Source organism: Heterodontus francisci, chromosome 13, assembly GCF_036365525.1.
Source record: "Heterodontus francisci isolate sHetFra1 chromosome 13, sHetFra1.hap1, whole genome shotgun sequence".
NCBI classification, from domain to species: Eukaryota; Metazoa; Chordata; class Chondrichthyes; order Heterodontiformes; family Heterodontidae; genus Heterodontus; species Heterodontus francisci.
Window position 1 is genome coordinate 117,296,317 of NC_090383.1, and position 18,189 is coordinate 117,314,505.

General features: G+C 44.0%; 2 protein-coding genes across 2 annotated transcripts in view; one reads left to right on the top strand and one right to left on the bottom strand.

Moving 5' to 3' along the window:
- Positions 1-18,189, top strand: part of aig1 (androgen-induced 1 (H. sapiens)) — a 121,297-nt gene that overhangs the window by 47,355 nt on the left and 55,753 nt on the right. Inside the window, exon 2 of the mRNA XM_068045569.1 lies at positions 6,269-6,424. Within this exon, the coding sequence (XP_067901670.1) occupies positions 6,269-6,424 (156 nt within the window). The remainder of the gene's footprint in view (positions 1-6,268; positions 6,425-18,189) is intronic.
- adat2 (adenosine deaminase tRNA specific 2) overlaps positions 580-18,189 on the bottom strand; it is a 130,393-nt gene continuing 112,783 nt past the window's right edge. Inside the window, exon 5 of the mRNA XM_068045565.1 lies at positions 580-885. Coding sequence (XP_067901666.1) covers positions 760-885 — 126 coding nt within the window. The 3' untranslated portion in view covers positions 580-759. The remainder of the gene's footprint in view (positions 886-18,189) is intronic.

Consider the following 18,189-nt stretch of genomic DNA (forward strand, 5'->3'; position numbering starts at 1 on the left):
CACTTGAAACATCATAGCATACAAGGCTACGGGCCAAGTGCTGGAAAATGGGATTAGAATAGTTAGGTGCTTGATGGCCGGCACAGACACGATGGGCCAAAGGGCCTGTTTCTGTGCTGTATAACTCTAAATGGAAATTGCTGTTTCATTGTTGTTTTTCCACAGCAAAAAGAAATTTTCAAGAGAATGGATAGAGTCTTTTTTTTGCCCCATTTTGGACCGAATGCTGTTGTCTCAAAAAGAAATTAGCTCTATTTTTTTCCTCCCTCCCTCATTTCCCACCCTCAAACAAGTCCAGCACATAAAGGGACACTTAAGCCCTTCTAACTATCACGGGGGATGTCAATACCAAAACGTCTTCTGAAATGCTTATGCAACCCCTGTTTTGAAGGATTTTCATTAATGTTTTTCCTCTCCAAATTTCTTCTCTGCCATTACCTGTCCCACATTCATTTCCAGTATTGGAAGATGCGACTCATGTCTTTTTTTTTATTCATTCATGGGATGTGTGCGTCGCTGGCTGGGCCAGTATTTATTGCCCATCCCTAATTGTCCTTGGGAAGGTGATGGTGAGCTGCTTTCTTGAATCGCTGAAGTCCATGTTGGGTAGGTACACCCACAGGGCTGTTAGGAATGGAGTTCCAGGATTTTGACCCAGCGACACTGAAGGAATGGCAATATAGTTCCAAGTCAGGATGGTGTGTGACTTGGGGAACTTGCAGGTGGTGATGTACCCATGCATTTGCTGCCCTTGTCCTTCTAGTTGGTAGAGGTCGCGGGTTTGGAAGGTGTTTCTAAGAAGCCTTGTTGTGTTGCACCAATGTCTGTCAGTGGTGCACTTCCTGGTGGCCAAGACCCTTGAAGAAGTTGGTTGGACCAGGAGGGCTAACAAGTAAAGAAAAAAACAAGAGTAAATAGTCTTTAAAAACATGAGCAATCCTAGACTGTTGTGTTTGGTAAGCACCAGAAACTAGGTCAGGCACTTTGGAGGAGGGAACAGTGGTAGACTATCCACTCTTGGTCATTCTCACCATTGACTCGATTCTAGCAGTAGGAGTAGCTTTAAGAAGGTTTCCCAGCCATTCATTAGGTGGGAAGTCGGCAGGAGGAAAATAAATTGTGAACATGCAGAAAGGAAGGACAGCAAAAGACCAGACGATCCTATTCTATCAACGGTATAACTTCTGCACAACTTCAAACTCAAACAGTCCCTTCCCACACAACAAAGAAGAAAGACTTGCATTCCTATGGTGGCTTTCACAATCACAGTCACCTCAAAGTACCTTGAAGAGTAGTCGCAGTTGCAAAGCAGAAAACACGGCAGCCGATTTGTGCACAGCAAGCTCCCACAAACAGCAATGTGATAATGACTAGATAATCTGTTTTGTGATGTTGATTGAGGGCTAAATATTGGGTCAGGACACTGGGGAGAACTCTCCTGCTTTTCTTTGAAATAGTGCCATGGGACCTTTTACGCCCACCTGAGACGGGGCCGCAGTTTAATATCTCAACCCAAAGCCAGTGCCTCTGACAGTGCAGCATCCTTTCACTGGGAGTGTTCGCTCAGGACCTGGAGTGGGAATTGAATCTTCTGCCTCATAGTGAGAGTGCTACCAACTGAGCCACAGTTGACACATGAACTGTGCATTCTCCCAGGAGAGACGAAACAGAGAGAGAAAACAAGCTAGTCTAGAAAAAAATTCTGAGAGATTATTCTCATACCCCCAACGTTCGGGGAGACCACAGTGACTGGCAAATGCGTTGCCCAACATCCACCTACACTGCTTATATTGGTCACATTCAAAAACCCACCCTGCTCCCTGTTAAAAGCAGAACATTTTTTTTTAAAGTGCATCACACAAGAGTCAGAATATTATTCCTAACTGCAAGGGAAAAGCAAGGCACAGCTTACATTACTCAGCACGGTTAATGCATATTGGGCAGTAATATGATGCAAAAGGTCACTCTGGATATTTTACTTACACAAGCATTTTATGACCCAAGTTTCCATTGTAATTCTGTAGTGGACTAATTCATGTTGGAGGGAAAAGCTGCGATTAAGATTTTTGGTTAAATTTCATGACTATTCAAACATTTAGGCCTTGAAATTGCGCTGTGCAAACATTACATCCAAAATACAATTGCATTCATGTGCAATTGCTTTTACTGCTGTTTTACTGAGGCTAATGTTCACACTGTGTAAATTCATAGTCTTTTATAACTGTAATGGGTATGATCGTTTGGATAATGCCTCCCATTTCAGTCTGTTTTGCTTTTGTGCGGCTGCAAACAGAGCCCAACACAGCAAGCAGGTTTCCTGCTGCTGCTATTCACCAGCACTGGTGGTGCAATAATAGCACCCCAGAGGACAACCTGGCTGGCAGGGATGTAGGTCCGTGGTGGGTGGGGAGTACCCGATTGCAGGGAGGGAGAGACCAGCAAGGCAAGGGGCCTACATTATTCATCTAGAGCCCAGAGTGACACTCCTGCTCCTCCTGGGCCCCTGCAAGATAATCTTTCACATACCTTTTCCTCTTTGACCACCAGGTTTCTCTAAGCAGTGTGTCTGATCCACTGGGTAGGGCTCCAATAGGGAATCTGAGTCCCATGTACATCATGCAAACTTGACATACAGTAGCTCCACTATCTGGCCGCTAAGTAGCTTCATACATAGCCTGTAAAAATACCTTGGAATCCCTCTCCAGATAGTTTCTGAGACTGGGGCTCCCAATTTGGTTTTCCTACAGTTAAAGTTTCATTTTAACCTTTAACCTTTTCTCGTCAGGTGTTTCAGAGTTTAATTTACATTCTCTACAGGGCACAATTCCAGCTGGAAGCAGGACTCGGAAGGCAGAAAACCTTCACACAGTGAAGCCCCCAGCACACGTGAGCAGGAACAGGTAGTGGCGGCAGGGACAGTCTGTAGGAGGGTGAGATAGTCTCCCAGCTCTGCTAAGCAGGATGGAGAGGCTGGCGTCAGGGGCCAGCCTTGAAAAGAAAGCTCCGTGCGACACTCTAATGGTGATTTAGGGGATTGGTGCACCGTAGCTGAAAACAACAACAACTTGCATTTATATAGCAACTTTAATGTAGTAAAATGTCCCAAAGCACATCACAGGAGTGTTACCTAATAATATTTGACACTGAGCCACAAATAGGGGGACATTAGGGCAGGTGACGGAAAACTTGATCAAATGGATCGAAAGTGTCTGAAAGGAGAAACAAGAGTAGAGAGTCAGAGAGGATTAGGAAGGGAATTCCAGAACTTAGGGAGGCAGCTGAAGGCACGGCCGCCAATGGTGGAGCGATTAAAATCAGAGATGCAAAAGAGGCTGGAGTTCGATGAGTGCAGATATCTCATGGGGGTTGTGGGGCTGGAGGAAATGAAAGAGGTAGGGAGGGTGAGGCCATGGAGAGATTTGAAAACCAGGATAGGGATTTTAAAATCACGGCATTGCTTAAACAGGAGCCAATGTAGATCAAGTTCACTTCAAGTTTATGTGGTGCTCTGTCTTAGCTTGGGGCATGTGGCCACTTCCAGGGTTGCTGCTGGCAGGCCTTACATCAGGAGTCCATACCACCAGTCTTTGTAGCTTTGATGGGAGCTCAGGAGACTGCCATCTAGACTCTGGACTCCAATGTGTGTTCTGCTTTGGAGGGACTGGTTTAGTTTAGAGATACAGCACTGAAACAGGCCCTTCGGCCTGCCAAGTCTGTGCCGACCATCAACCACCCATTTATCCTAATCCTACACTAATTCCATATTCCTACCACATCCCCACCTGTCCCCTATATTTCCCTACCACCTACCTATACTAGGGGCAATTTATAATGGCCAATTTACCTATCAACCTGCAAGTCTTTGGCATGTGGGAGGAAACCGGAGCACCCGGAGGAAACCCACGCAGACACAGGGAGAACTTGCAAACTCCGCACAGGCAGTACCCAGCATTGAACTCGGGTCGCTGGAGCTGTGAGGCTGCGGTGCTAACCACTGCGCCACTGTGCCGCCCATGTGGACCATGTGGATAAGGGCTTTTAAGGTGCCACTCATCTGCAATATGTAGTGATAAATATCTGGTCATTATCATGTTGCGGGAGCTTGCTGTGTGTAAATTGGCTGTTGCTTTTCCTAAATTACAACAATGGCTGGACTTCCAAAAGTACAGCACTGGCTGCAAAGTACTTTGGAACATCCTGAGGATGTGAAAGGCGCTATATAAATGCAAGTTTTTTTTTCTGTTCTTCTGCATTCCAGTGGGAAAGTTGAGCCACAATCCCACGGGAATGGCAGTGGAGCAATAGGAATGGCTCATGTTGCCCTCTCTCAGGATGTCAGCCATCTGCTCCCTCACCATCCTCTCAGACAATACCTGCCATGGTACCAGAAAGCCAGCTGGGCCAGACTGCCCCAGAAGCAGACAGAATGCTATGAAGTTTTGCCTCTTCTGTAAAAATACACTGTTGTACGTCACAGGGAAGCTAAGTAGTAAAACTGATAGATTATATCTGCAATTGATGGGATGTTCCTTATCGGATCTTTATTGAATGCTATAACAACAACTTGCATTTAGACATTGTAGAATGCCCTCTTCTTCCAGTCACAGGATGTACAGATGCTCCAGAAAGCTCTAGCTTTGTAGTAGCTAGAAACAGTAGCTATCAATATGAAGCTTTGAAACTAAATATTTCGATATCTGACAGTAAAACTCCCAGCTGGAAAGCTGTGATAATGTAAACAAAAAAAAAACAGCTGCCCAGGCCCAAAGCTCTGGAATTCCTTCCCTAAACCTCCCCGTCTTTCTACCTCTCTCTCCTAGGAACATAGGAAGATAGGAACAGGAGTAGGCCATTCAGCCCCTCGAGCCTGTCCCGCCATTCAATGAGATCATGGCTGATCCACGGCCTGACTCCACATACCTGCCTTTGGCCCATATCCCTTAATATCTTTGCTTAACAAAAATCTATCTATCTCAGATTTAAAATTAACAACTGTTCTAGCTTCAACTGCTGTTTGTGGGAGCGAGTTCCAAACCTCTACCACCCTTTGCATGAAGACCTTCCTTAAAACCTACTGGTCAAACAGCACTTTGGGAGTACCTGCACCACGTGGACTGCAGTGGTTAAAGAAGGCAGCTCACCACCTCCTTCTCAAAGACAATTCGGGATGGGCTCATCCCATGAACAAATCTAAGAAAAAGCTACTCTAATATCTCCTTAAATGCCTCAGTGTCAAATTTTATTTGATAACGCTCCTGTGAAACACCTGGAGATGTTTTGCTATGTATAAGGGGCTATATAAATGCAATTTGTTAGTATTATAATGTACATTGCTCCACAGTACTCTCTGCTTTGGCAAATGAAATCGTTCATTACACTCACTGGATAAACAATTAGATGTTGTTAGTTATAGAATAAATGGTGACCAATGTGTAGTTTAGAGATACAGCACTGAAACAGGCCCTTCGGCCCACCGAGTCTGTGCCGAACATCAACCACCCATTTATACTAATCCTACACTAATTCCATATTCCTACCACATCCCCACCTGTCCCTATATTTCCCTCCCACCTACCTATACTAGGGGCAATTTATAATGGCCAATTTACCTATCAACCTGCAAGTCTTTGGCATGTGGGAGGAAACCGGAGCACCCGGAGGAAACCCACGCAGACACAGGGAGAACTTGCAAACTCCACACAGGCAGTGCCCAGAATTGAACCCGGGTCGCTGGAGCTGTGAGGCTGCGGTGCTAACCACTGCGCCACTGTGCCGCCTGTACATTATGACAGCATTTATATTTCCTTATTTTTAAGAATTTTAATATTTTTAAACTAAGAGGAGATTTGATAGAGGTGTTCAAAGTGATAAGGGGTCTGGACAGGGCAGATAGGGAGAAACTGTTCCCATTGGCGGAAGGATTGAGAGCCAGAGGACAACGATTTAAGGTGATTGGCAAAAAAAAGTCAAGGGCCACATGAGGAAAAGCTTTGTTACGCAGCGAGTGGTTCGGATCTGGAATGCACAGCCTGTGAGTGTGCTGGAGGCAGATTTAATCGTGGCTTTCAAAATGGAATTGGATAATTATCTGAAGAGAAAACCTTTGCAGGGCTGCAGGGAAAAGGCAGAGGAGTGGGACTAGCTGAGTTGCTCTTGCAGAGAACCAGCCTAGACATGACGGGCCAAATGGCCTCCTTTTGTGCTGTAACCACATCTATGATTCTATGTGTAAGTATAAATTAGCTTTGTGGTGTCACTTGCTCAACAGGTGATACAGACGGTTTTCTTTGGAATCTGTGTACTGACCGATCTCTCTAGTCTCCTGACTCAAGGCACTGATGACCAAGAGCAGCAGAGACAACTCAGGAAACTGATTTCTCTTCGAGACTGGCTGATGGCTGTCCTGGCATTTCCTGTGGGTGTGGTAAGTGGCCACTTTGTTTTTATTAACCTCCTTTCGTGCTGTTTATAGTTTTCACAGTCTAATGCACAGAGCTTCACTCACTCTGTATATTCAGAATTTGAGAGTGGGGATGGAATGGACGCAAATTTGAGCAGGCTGTGAATTGGACACCCGAATTCTGTGTCTGAATTCCAGATAGGCACTCCTGGTGCACAGAGCTTTGTCAGGAGCACTAAGTTGGAATGTTTGATCTTGTGTACCTCAGTCAAGGTGTCTCTTTAATCATTTTCTTTCCAGGCTAAGGAGCTTAATATTGCTTAATCATACTTTTACAGTTGAAATGATGCCCGCTGCTCTACTTCACAGCCTCTGCAACACATCACAAAATTTTTACAGCACAGAAACAGGCCATTCGGCCCAACAGATCCGTCACAGTGATGATGCTCCATACGAGTCTCCTCCCATTCTTCTTCATCTAATCCCATCAACATAGCCTTCTATTCCTTTCTCCCTCATGTGCTTGTCTAGCTTCCCCTTAAGTGCATCTATGCTATTCGCCTCAACTATTTGTGGTAGTGAGTTCCACATTCTCACCAGTCTCTGGGTAAAGAAATTTCCCTGAATTCTCTATCGGATTTATTAGTGACGATATTATACTTAAGACCCTTAGTTCTGGTTTTACCTGCAAGCGGAAACATTTTCTCCACGGCTCCCCAATCAAAGCCTTTCATAATCTTGAAGACCACTATCAGGTCACTCCTCAGCCTCTTTTCTTGAGAAAAGAACCCCAGTGTGTTCAACCAAACATCCAAGTCCCTTTTGAAACGTTGTGATAAAATTGTACACAGGGCTTTCCATTGTGGTGTGACTGGTGTATTATAAAGCCACGGAATAACCTCTGTGGACTAATACTCCATTGTTCTGTCTGTGTGTCTTAACATGAGTCATAATGGCACAGAAGGAGGCCATTCAGCCCATCGAGTCCATGCCGGCGCTCTGTAGAGCAATCCAGTCAGTCCCATTCCCCTGCTCTATCCTCGTCTCCCTGCAAGTTTCCCCCAAGTGCTTATCCAATTTCCTTTTAAAATCATTGATTGCCTCCGCTTTTCCGCAGTGTCTGGGTAGTGAAACTGATGAGTCTACTTGGGTTGCTGTTTTTTCTGTCAGTCAGTTCAGGGAGGGTCAATAAATGCTGGCCTTGCCAGTGATGCCCACATCCCAAGAACAAATAAAAAAGTCTTTCTCTATTTCTTTCATTTTCAATCTATGATATTCATTATTTTCATCCAATATGCAATGCTTTTTTTAGCATTAACTTTAATTTGCCATTTGTTTGTCTAATTGCTTAACTGATCTAAATCCTTCTACAAATAATTAATTGCACCCCCCAACGCTACTGCGTTTAGAGCTGTCTGCAAATGTAAAATCTTGTTATTAACTAAGCGTCTAAGCCATATCAGAGCAGCACTTTAAATCAGAAAGTAACTCCTTAAAACTCGAACATTCATAGTCTTTATTTAGTCTAAGAATTGTTTTATCCTTTGAAAGAACTTGGAGACTAAGTTACACTGGAAAATAAGGAATATCTTTCCTCGTTGTGAAGTTTGGATTAAGCTGTGGCTTTATGGAAATTTTCTCCTGTATTTAAATTTGATTTTTTAAACTGGTACCTGTTAAAAAATATTGTTCATTTGTGAGTCCATTACTACTGAAACCTGTGACCTCCATCACCTAGAACAGGGGTTGGCAACCTTTTTTACCTGAAGAGCCTTTTTTAAATAAAACATGCTTGAAATAAAACTAATGGCAGCCTCAAGATGAAAATTCAACATTTCTAAACCAATATTTGGCAAATCGCCAAGTGTCTCTGGTAGAATGCATAATTAGCATATATAATAAATAAAATACATGTATTGAATTTATGTATCAATAGAAAAAAACAAAATGAAAATAGCCCTAACTCTGAATTATAGCATTTTTTGACTTTTTTATACTACAATTTTGTCAGTAAAGTCATCTTTAAAACAAACTTTAACTTCAGGTGTGTAGAATTAAGATAATTTTTTCAACTATTGATTTTCATGATCAGAGAAAGCTTCCAATAGCACGTTCATCATAATTCATCGTCTCAGCTATAATAGAAACAATAATGGTCACAACCATAAAACCTATTCCTCAAATCAAAAGCATTACCTATAACCATGGTGTGACTATACCAATCGAGCAGCCTTAGTTAGAGCACAATGATGCTTGTTAAAATAATCATTTGAAACCATAAAGTGCAGCATAATGGCCTTTTATCCCCACAATAAAAACACGGCTCTGACTTTTCTTAACTTTAATTTTTTTAGGCTTTTTTTCATGCTAATGTGATCCAACTGGAAAAGGTAGGGAGCGGCAAATGAGATGTTAAAGAACTGCATGTGGCTCCGGAGCCAGCGGTTGCTGACCCCTGAGCTAGAAGGACAAGGGCAGCAGACACATGGACACACCACCAAATCCAAGTTCCCTCCAAGTCACACACCATCCTGATTTGGAAATATATTGGCTGTTCCTTCACTGTCACTGGGTCAAAATCCTGGAACCCCCTCCCTAACAGCACTGTGGGAGCACCTACACAACATAGGCTTCAGCGGTTCAAGAAAAAGACCCACCATGTCCTTCTCAAGGGGAACTGGGGATGGGCAATAAATGCAGGTCTTTCCAGTGATGCCCACATCCTGAGAATGAATTTAAAAGAACACATTTCAGCCAGTTAAATTGGTAATGGCCATGGTTCAAATACAGATTCAATTTTTCTTCCCTAAAGTTCATTTTACAAGCAATTGTTCAGAGGCATAAAACTTTCAAGATAATATTATGTAGAAACCTGTTCAAGAAATTTCTTGAGAATGCAAACATCTTCCTTCCTTTGGAGATGCAGATTCAAAAGTCTTGCAGATGATTGTTATTTTTAGGTTCCTCTGCCAGATTTTAATTGTCTTCTCTTGAAGAGTTTGGCTGGGATCTTACTGGCACAGGGTGAGTCCTGGCATCAGGACTGAATGCAGATCCCAAGCTGCAAGGAGGAGAGTGCATCTTGAGGAGCCTTCGAAGGACTGGTAGGAAATTCCTGGAGCAGGCCCCGGTGATTGGAAGAGTAAACCCTCCAGTGGCGGCGTTGGGACCGCAGGTGTGGCCATGTCCGGCAGGCGGCCCTTACTTGGGCCATGGAGACTCGGAAAGGAAGGCCCCCTCCCCCCCCTCACCCTTTCCTGGGAAGCCTCTGGGAGGCTGTCTCGATGCAGCTGCTGGACTCTCCATGTGGCAGGAAGCCGGCAAAATGCTGGGGGCCTGGTAAAATGGCCATCAATAGGCCAATTAATTGGCTGCCTGCCTTCAGTCAGTGGGCGGCTGAGCTGCTGCATTCCTGCCGCTGGGAAAACGGCCTGGTGGTGGGACTGCATCAGGGAGCTGTCCCAACACAGCTCCTCGGCCTTTTACTGGCTGCTCCGCCTCCTAGCCCGCCACCCGGAAAGGAAATTGGACGAGCACTATAAACTTGCAAAGTGACAGGGATACAGCAGGGGAATGGGACTGACTGGATTGCTCTACAAAGAGCCAGCATAGACCCGATGGGCGGAATGGCCTTCTTCTGCGCTGTAAATAACTCTATGAAGGGGATTATTTTTGTGAAAGTTTTGAACTTGAAGAGACAGCATCTCCCCCTCTCTCTCTCTCTCGCTCACAAAAAGAAGAAACTGCAACTGGAGTTCAATAAGACAGAAAACCACCGAAACAAGTTTGAAAGTGTGTACTGAGCCCCAACGAGATGGCAAGATCGAACTGCAATCAAAGACTTTACATCAAACTCAAAAGACAGTAAATGAACTCCAGCTATTGCTTCAAACCTTCCCCCTTGATTTTTTCTCCTTTTCTGTCTCTATCTGCGTGTGTGTTTATCGTGTATGCATGCTAGCGTGATCGCGTCGTGCATTTTTTGCACTTTTAACCGAATTAGAGTTTTAAGGTTAATAAACTTACACCTTTCTTGTTTATATCTAAAAAAACCTGTCTGGTTGATTACTTTGCCATTACAATGGAGAGCAATGAACAAAGATTCATTGAGGGGAAGCTAAATACACGGTGTTTTAAAAATTAATCCTTGTTATGGTCAAACCAGGAAAAGGCTGAGAGGGAACTCCTAGACCCCTTTCTCACCTGGTTGTAACAGAAATTTGGGAGCTTGTCAGGGATTCGACTCACAGACAAACGAGAAATTGGAAGTGGGAAGTCAAATTGATCCCAATCAAAAAGAGAAAAGATTTCAATACAGGTTTTTTTTGTGGTTGTGTGTGATTGAATACTAACATGTCTGCAACTGAAGCAAGTAGCTCCCCAAGCCAGGGTGAAGTAACTTAGGATAAGTTAAAAACACTGTCTATGGAAGAGTTGAGGAAAATGGCTGAACAGTGTGGGATCACTGTCCGTGCCAAGGCTAGGAAGTCTGAACTCCTAAGACTAGGGGCCAACCATTTTTCCCTCGTATCTAAAGAAGCAGAAACAGGGTTAGAAATAGACTCTGACAGGGTATTGCTAGCAAAGATACAACTGAAACAGAGAAAACTTGAATTAGAGGACAGGGAAAGAGAAAGAGAGAGACAGGAGGAAGAAAAATAGAGAGAGGAGGGAGAGAAAGCAAGACAGGAGAGAGAGAAGGAAAGAGAGGAGAGAAAAAGAACCTTCCAGAAGGATGTGAAGAAAGAGAAAGAGAGAGAGACAGCAGAAAGAAAAAGAGAGAGGAGGGAGAAAGAGAAAGAACCTTCCAGAAGGAATGTGAGGAGAGAAAGCTGAGGCAGCTTGAGTTAGCTGGGAGAGGGGCGGGTGTCCACAGAGTAACCCCAGTGAAAGCATGGCCAATATGAAGGATCATAATTCAGGTCTGGGTTCTGAATTGTTAAAATTTACTCAACAGATCCCAAATTTCAATGAGGGAGACGTGGAAACATTTTTTGAAAAACTTGCCAGGCAGTTAAAGTGGCCGGCTGAGACCTGGACTCTGCTGTTACAAAGCAAGTTTACAGGAAAAGCTCATGAGGTTTATTCCCTGTTGTCAGCAGAGAGTTCATCAAATTATGAACTGACAAAAAATGCTATCCTCGGGGCATATGAGCTAGCGCCAGAAATTTTGAACCCTCAAGAAGCAAGCTGATCAAACTTACCTGTAGTTTGAGAGAAGTAGCAGCTGGCTTTTGACCAGTCGCTGAGGGCTTTTAAAGAGCAGCCCAGCTATGAAAATCTCAGAGAGGTAATTTTGTTCGAGGAATTTAAAAACTCTCTCCCACTCTCCATAAAGACACATGTAGAGGAACAAAAAGTTCATAGAGCCAAACAAGCCACAGTTCTGGCTGATAAGTTTACTCTCATCTATTAGTCAGTTCCCAAGGGGAAAACCTTTCCTAGTCACCCCCACAAATCCGAAAAGGACAAAGGGTGGGAAGGTGATAGAAGCCCAAGCAGTCCTGGGAGAGAAAGAAAGAGACACAATGGGCCCTCCTCTAGCCAAAAAGGAATGTGCTGTAAGTAGGAGTGAGACCCGGAGACCTGTATGCTTCCATTGTAATAAAGCAGGTCATCTGAGAGCTGACTGCTGGAAACTACGGGGAAAACCTGTAGGGTTAATCAGGGCACACTCGCTCTGTGAAGGAGAAAGAACCCTGATGGAAAGCACAGCTGAACAAGCTGTGGCTTTAACTGCAGTAATAGTGAGACCCAGGAAGCCTACTGCTGCGAGTACAGGAAAATTTAATAGGATTCCTGAAGGTTATCAGGATTTTGTGTCTGAAGGAAGAGTAACCCCATTCCCCTCGAGTGGGGCAAGCAAGCCTGTAGTAATCCTCAGGGACACAGAGGCCACCAGATCCCTTTTACTGGGAAAAGGCCTGACCTTTCCCCCAGAGAGTGCAGTAAACACCAGAATGGTGGTGAATAGTATTGGAGGGCAGTGTACACCTGTAGCTTTACGTCAGGTGCACTTGGAGTGCGACCTAGTTTCGGGACTGGTGACCGTAGGGATTGTCCCTAGTTTGCCTGTGGACGGGGTTGACCTGCTCCTAGGTAATGATCTGGAGGGAGTGAAGGTGGTAGCTTCCCCAGTGCTGCTAGAGAGACCGCAGGAGGTCAGAGAGACAGGGCAATGGCAGGAGACGGACTCCTGCAGTTTCCCTGAATGTGTAGTGAATCGGGTCATAGTCAAATCAGCTCCCCCAGAGAAGACTGAATTAGCACTGCAGGCAGAGGACCATGTGGTCTGTCTGTCCGAGATTTTCTTTGGAAAGTTAGAGGACCCAGGGAATGAAGTGAATTAATCTTCCCTAGCTGAGGCTCAGCGAGCCGACCCAGTACTGAGAGAGTTGACCCAGTACTAGAGAGTTAGCACAGGCTGCCCAGTCTGAAATTGAAGCAATGGGAGTCCCTGATTGCTACTATTTAAAGAATGAGGTACTGATGAGCAAGAGGAGATCTCCTCACAGACCTGAGAGCAAGGAGTGGACTGTGGTTCAACAGGTAGTGGTGCTGCAGAGTTACCGGAGAGAAATATTAAGAATGGCCCATGAGATTACAGTGACTGTACATGTTAGTACATGAAAAACCAAAGCCCGCATAACACAGCAGTTTGCCTGACCAAAACTTCACAAAGATGTGGTGGAGTACTCGAGGAGTTGCCGGATGTGCCAGGTTGACGGGAAACCTTACCTACAGTGACATCTGCACCCCTAAGTCCTGTATCAGTGTTTGGAGGACCCTCCAGCAGAGGGCTGGTGAACTGTATGTGATCCTTGCCGGGAACAAAAGGGGACAGGCAGGCACAAGGCTGGCAAAAGTTTAGAGAGGAAAGGGGAAAAAGGGACAAAGAGGACAGCTTAAAGGAGATCCAAGAGGAATCCCAAATGGAAACCTCTACTGTCTGGTCAGCCAACCCCGAAATGTTTGAAAAAATAGACCCCACATCCTCCTATGTAAATGCAGACACCAGGCGCACCCCACCAGAGTTGCTAACAACATTTACAGAAACCTGCAAAGACAAAGAAGGTCCTCAAGAGGACAGAGAAACCATGAGGGTGATGCCTCACCTAGTCAAAATGCTGCAGGGGAGTGCAGTAGAATCTGGGCAAATACCTGCAAGCAGGAGTGTCCCAGAGGACAAAGGGAAGATTAGCAAAGAATCCTGCCCCACAGTCAGGAGAAAAGGGAACCAACCATCCCCGAAGGTGAAAAGCCCTTGCATGACTCATCACAACACTGAAAGAGAGTTCCGAATATTCACCCACTACGGACTCACATGAGCAGAACACCAACCTCGGGCTAATTAAATCTATCCCTCCCCATGCAGACCTCAACAGGAACAAAGACACCCTAGGCAGTAATGGAAATGTGCAAACTGAAAAATTTCCCCAAAAATCACATGTTCATCGGGATGCCAAAAAGGGCAGTTTAAAGCGGCACTGCTACCAAGAAAAGACAGGCTGTAACAAATGTTAGGATTTCTGAATGAATGAGAGAAATGCATGTGTGTTTTCCTGTACTTACTCTTCTCTCTTGTCTTTTTTAATGAAATGCTCTTCTAAAGTCGCGTTTCATTCCGCTGAATATGGAGGTGTGATGAAAGCCACACCTGCCAAGAATGAGGCATATTAATTTCGTCATATGGAACATTAATTTTAAACTGTTGCTGGACTGAAAAGATGATTTGTTTAAAAAGACCACAGCGGTGGCTGAAAACATACTGCTCAATTGTATTCTAAGAGACAATTGCCTGGAGAAGACAATGGAACTGCTCCCTAATTCAATTAACCAAATGGATTTTGATCACAAGACATTGACTGTGTGAAAGCCAGCATTCCAGCCCCCTACTGAGGATGTCTCCTAAGAATCCACAAACGATCCAGGTGGGGAGCTAGTCACATGACTGGCCTGCTGGCCCAGGTTTGGTTTGAATTGTGTTCACACAACAGTTTGACGTCAGACTGCAACTGAACTTGAGAGAGCTTTGCCCCCTCTCTCTCTTTCTCCTGCTCACGAAAAGAAGAAACTGCAACTGGATTTCAAGAAGACAGAAAACCATTGAAACAAGTTTGAAAGTGTGTACTGGTCCCCAACGAGATGGCAAGATCGAACTGCAATCAAAGACTTTACATCAAACTCAAAAGACAGTAAATGAACTCCAGCAATTGCTTCAAACCTTCCCCCTTGATTCTTTCTCCGTTTCTGTCTCTATCTGCGTGTGTGTCTATCGCATATGCATGCTAGCATGGTCGCGTCATGTATTTTTAGTAGTTTTAACCGAATTAGAGTTTTAAGGTTAATAAACTTACACCTTTCTTGTTTAAATCTAAGAAAACCTGTCTGGTTGATTACGTTGCCATTACAATGGAGAGCAGTGAACAAGGATTCACCTGAGGGGAAGCTAAAAACATGGTGTTTGAAAAATTAAACCCCGTTACGGTCAAACCCGGAAAAGGCTGAGAGGGAACCCCTAGACCTCTTTCTGACCTGGTTGTAACACCTAGCAAGATGCCGATGGCCAAGCATTCTGTTTCTGCTTGTGATGCTTATAAGGTGACCAATAATGCCAGAGTAGCACAGCACTCTTTTTAAGTGAAGTCCTCAGAGAATTTCCAGAAAATAACTGTTAATGTGTTGGTGAAGTCTTGACAAAGTGTCCCAGAAAGTAAAGGCCTGCTCAGGTCGGGAAAAAGAACCCGACCCAAACCCAACTAATCCACAGCGGACGCGAGCCCGAGCTCCTTAACAATCCTTCGGGCAGCCTTTCCTAGTGCTGGCTTCAACTCCTTTACTAAGATGGAGTCTTGCGCCAAATACAGGCTTAACTGGAGTTTTGGCTAAAGACTTCATCCTGGCCACCTTGGAGGCTCTTTAGCACCTAAACTATCTGGGGAAAATTACCCCTGAAGTGTTTTATTGAGTCCCCGTTATAATATAACCAATTCTGGTTACATCTAGCTATTTAATTTCTCAAAATAAAAACCCTAAGATCTTCCAAATAAAGAGAATCCTTGTCAGATGTGTGTGGTTGTGATAAGGAATTAATAAATCACAGCCCAATAGAAAGGGAGGGAGTAGATGGTGAGGGGATGGAAGTTCCAGTGATGGCTCAGTGGAGACAATAGGGGTTGGGCTACATACTACACATTGAATACACGAAGAAAGAATTCCCCTGTGTACTTCGTGCCTTGAAATCACAAATCCACTCTTTTGAAACTGATTTACGATTTTGTTACACTTAATGCAAAGAGGAAATCTCCCCACATAATTACTATTGCGCATCTCATACATTTTCAATGATTTTCTGAAATATAAATTAACTTCAGTCATTAACTTATTTTTGAAACTTTGTCGAAATTGTGCTATGTTTACCTTTTGTAGTCAAAAACCTGTTAATTAAGATTTTGTCTTATTTTTAACACATTTGTATCAGTCCCTTCTTCTTTGGCTCTGGTATTTAGTTGACATTTCATGGTTTACAAAAATGCGTGCTGTTTCATTTTCTGGAGTAATCTTGTTCTATTATCTTTCAAGACCAGATTGCTTTACTATATACCTGTAGACGTTGTGTCAATTTATTGTGTGGCATTGTAATGAGTATAATTTCAATTTATGTTATCATCTTTCCTTTATTTACTCTACTTTTATTCATAGTTCTCATTTTAAAATGCTGTGAATGGCCATTTCATTACAATCTACATTAGATGCTGCAATAAACTGGAGGACAGTGAAACTCATTCATTCAAAGCAGGTTTTATATCTAGTAGAAAAACTAAAAGGTGAACAGTAGAAAGTGAGGCATTCAATTCTGTTGTACATGATAGATAACTCAAGTTAATGTCACCAGAGAAAATACCATTCTAGTTCCACTAATAATTAGCTTAATTAATGGTTCACTAGGTGCAGGCAGGTTTAATAGTGTATGGAAAGTGCAGAGTCATGTTAATTATTGTACGTTCTCCCATACCATCACTAACAGCACATGGCATCTTCACTGTTTTATTGCTGTGACACTGCCACACACATGGCAATCTAGGCATGTCTCCTTATCTCCAGTACAGAGCTAAAACCTCACCCTATCTCCATCATTCAGTAATGGGATATCAGAACATAGAAACATTTAAACAAAACCAAAAACAGAAAATGCTGGAAATACTCAGCAGGTCTGGCAGCATCTGTGCAGAGAAAAACAGAGTTAACATTTCAGGTCAATGACCTTTCATCAGAACGGGAAAAAGATTAGATAGATTTTAAGCAAGTACAGAGGCAGGGAAAGGGGGGATCTTCTTCTCGTCGTGTCACTACACCTTCTCTCGCATCTCTTCCACACAGGGTCTGGCTTGAGAGTTGAAGACCTTCAGATCTTCGGGGCTGCATGGCTCTGGTAGTAGAGGGCATTCTGGGAGATATTTCATTGTATGGGATGTCTTTCTGCAGGCACAGTCTTCGTAAACCCACTTCTGCATCAGGAATTTGCAGTGGCTGACACCAGTCCTGAGGCAACTGAGACGCAGCCCAGGAGGCCATGTTTCATTGGCTCCTGATGAGAGGGATTCCTCTGGATCATTCGACAACTCGTGTGCGGTCGACTGTAGATGTGTTGACCAATCAGGAAGTCGGCAGCTGTGGGGCTTACAGTCTAGGGGATGGACAGTATTCCTCTGGATCATTAGAAAGGGAGGGGGTGGGGTGAATGAGGCACGAACAAAACAGAAGGTGATAGGGTGGAAGACAGGAGAGATTAAATGATGAAAGCAGTGATGTTGCGAGGCAAAAAGGAATGGTAAAAGGGCAATAAAAAAATCAAAAACAGTTTGTATTTATATGTCACTTTTAATGTAATAAACAAAAGGTAGCTCTAGAGGAGCTGTAAATGATTAAAACAGAATCATTACCAAAGGCTGCTGCCGAAGAAACAGGAGCAGTGGTTATGATCTAAAATCGTTGGACTCAGTGTTGAGTCTGGAATGCTGTAAAGTGGCAAGAAACATAAAAAGATTTAGGTATAGAAAGAGGCATTATTTGCCTGTTTACGATGGAGCAATCCCACCAGCCTGCTATCCAGAACTATCTCTCAATCCCTTTTTCTGCCAGAAATGCATAGAGTTGTAGCCCAAATGTATTTGTGCTGTCCACCTCAGTGGCCTTCCTTGGTAACTGGAGGATCTATTTTAACGTGGAATAGGAATTGGGCAAGTCGTGAGGCGGGCTGAGGGGGTTTCTTGGAAGGGCCTTCGGGAAGAATAGGGGAAGAGCCCGGGGTCGCCTATGCTTTCCTTGTGAGCCTCAGTAAAGCAGACCTGATCCTTCTGTCCCCACAAGGAAAGCTTAAAAAAAACCGTGCCTGTCTGAGCCCCTTCTGGCCTCCGATCTTCTTCCCACTGTCTTCACCTGGCAGGAAAGCCACAATGGCTTCCTTCCTCACTCAAACCACAGTTACATTTGCAGTCAGAGCTTGAACACATCTTCTGACCCTGATATCTAAAGAAAGACCCTGCCAGCTTCAGGAAACCATCCTTGCTGCCTGCTCAGAAGAGCAGGTTATCATAGATGACACTGGAACAATGTGGGACATGTTCTGGATGATTTCAAATGCTTACCTGTCCAATTTCTGTTGGGAGGTAGAATTAAAATCGCCCCCTTAGTGCACAATCCTGTTGAGTGAAAATATCCTTCTCCTTTTCATTCCTAACTCACTCATTTTCAAACTTGGGTTCCCTGGTATTGGAACACTATCCTTG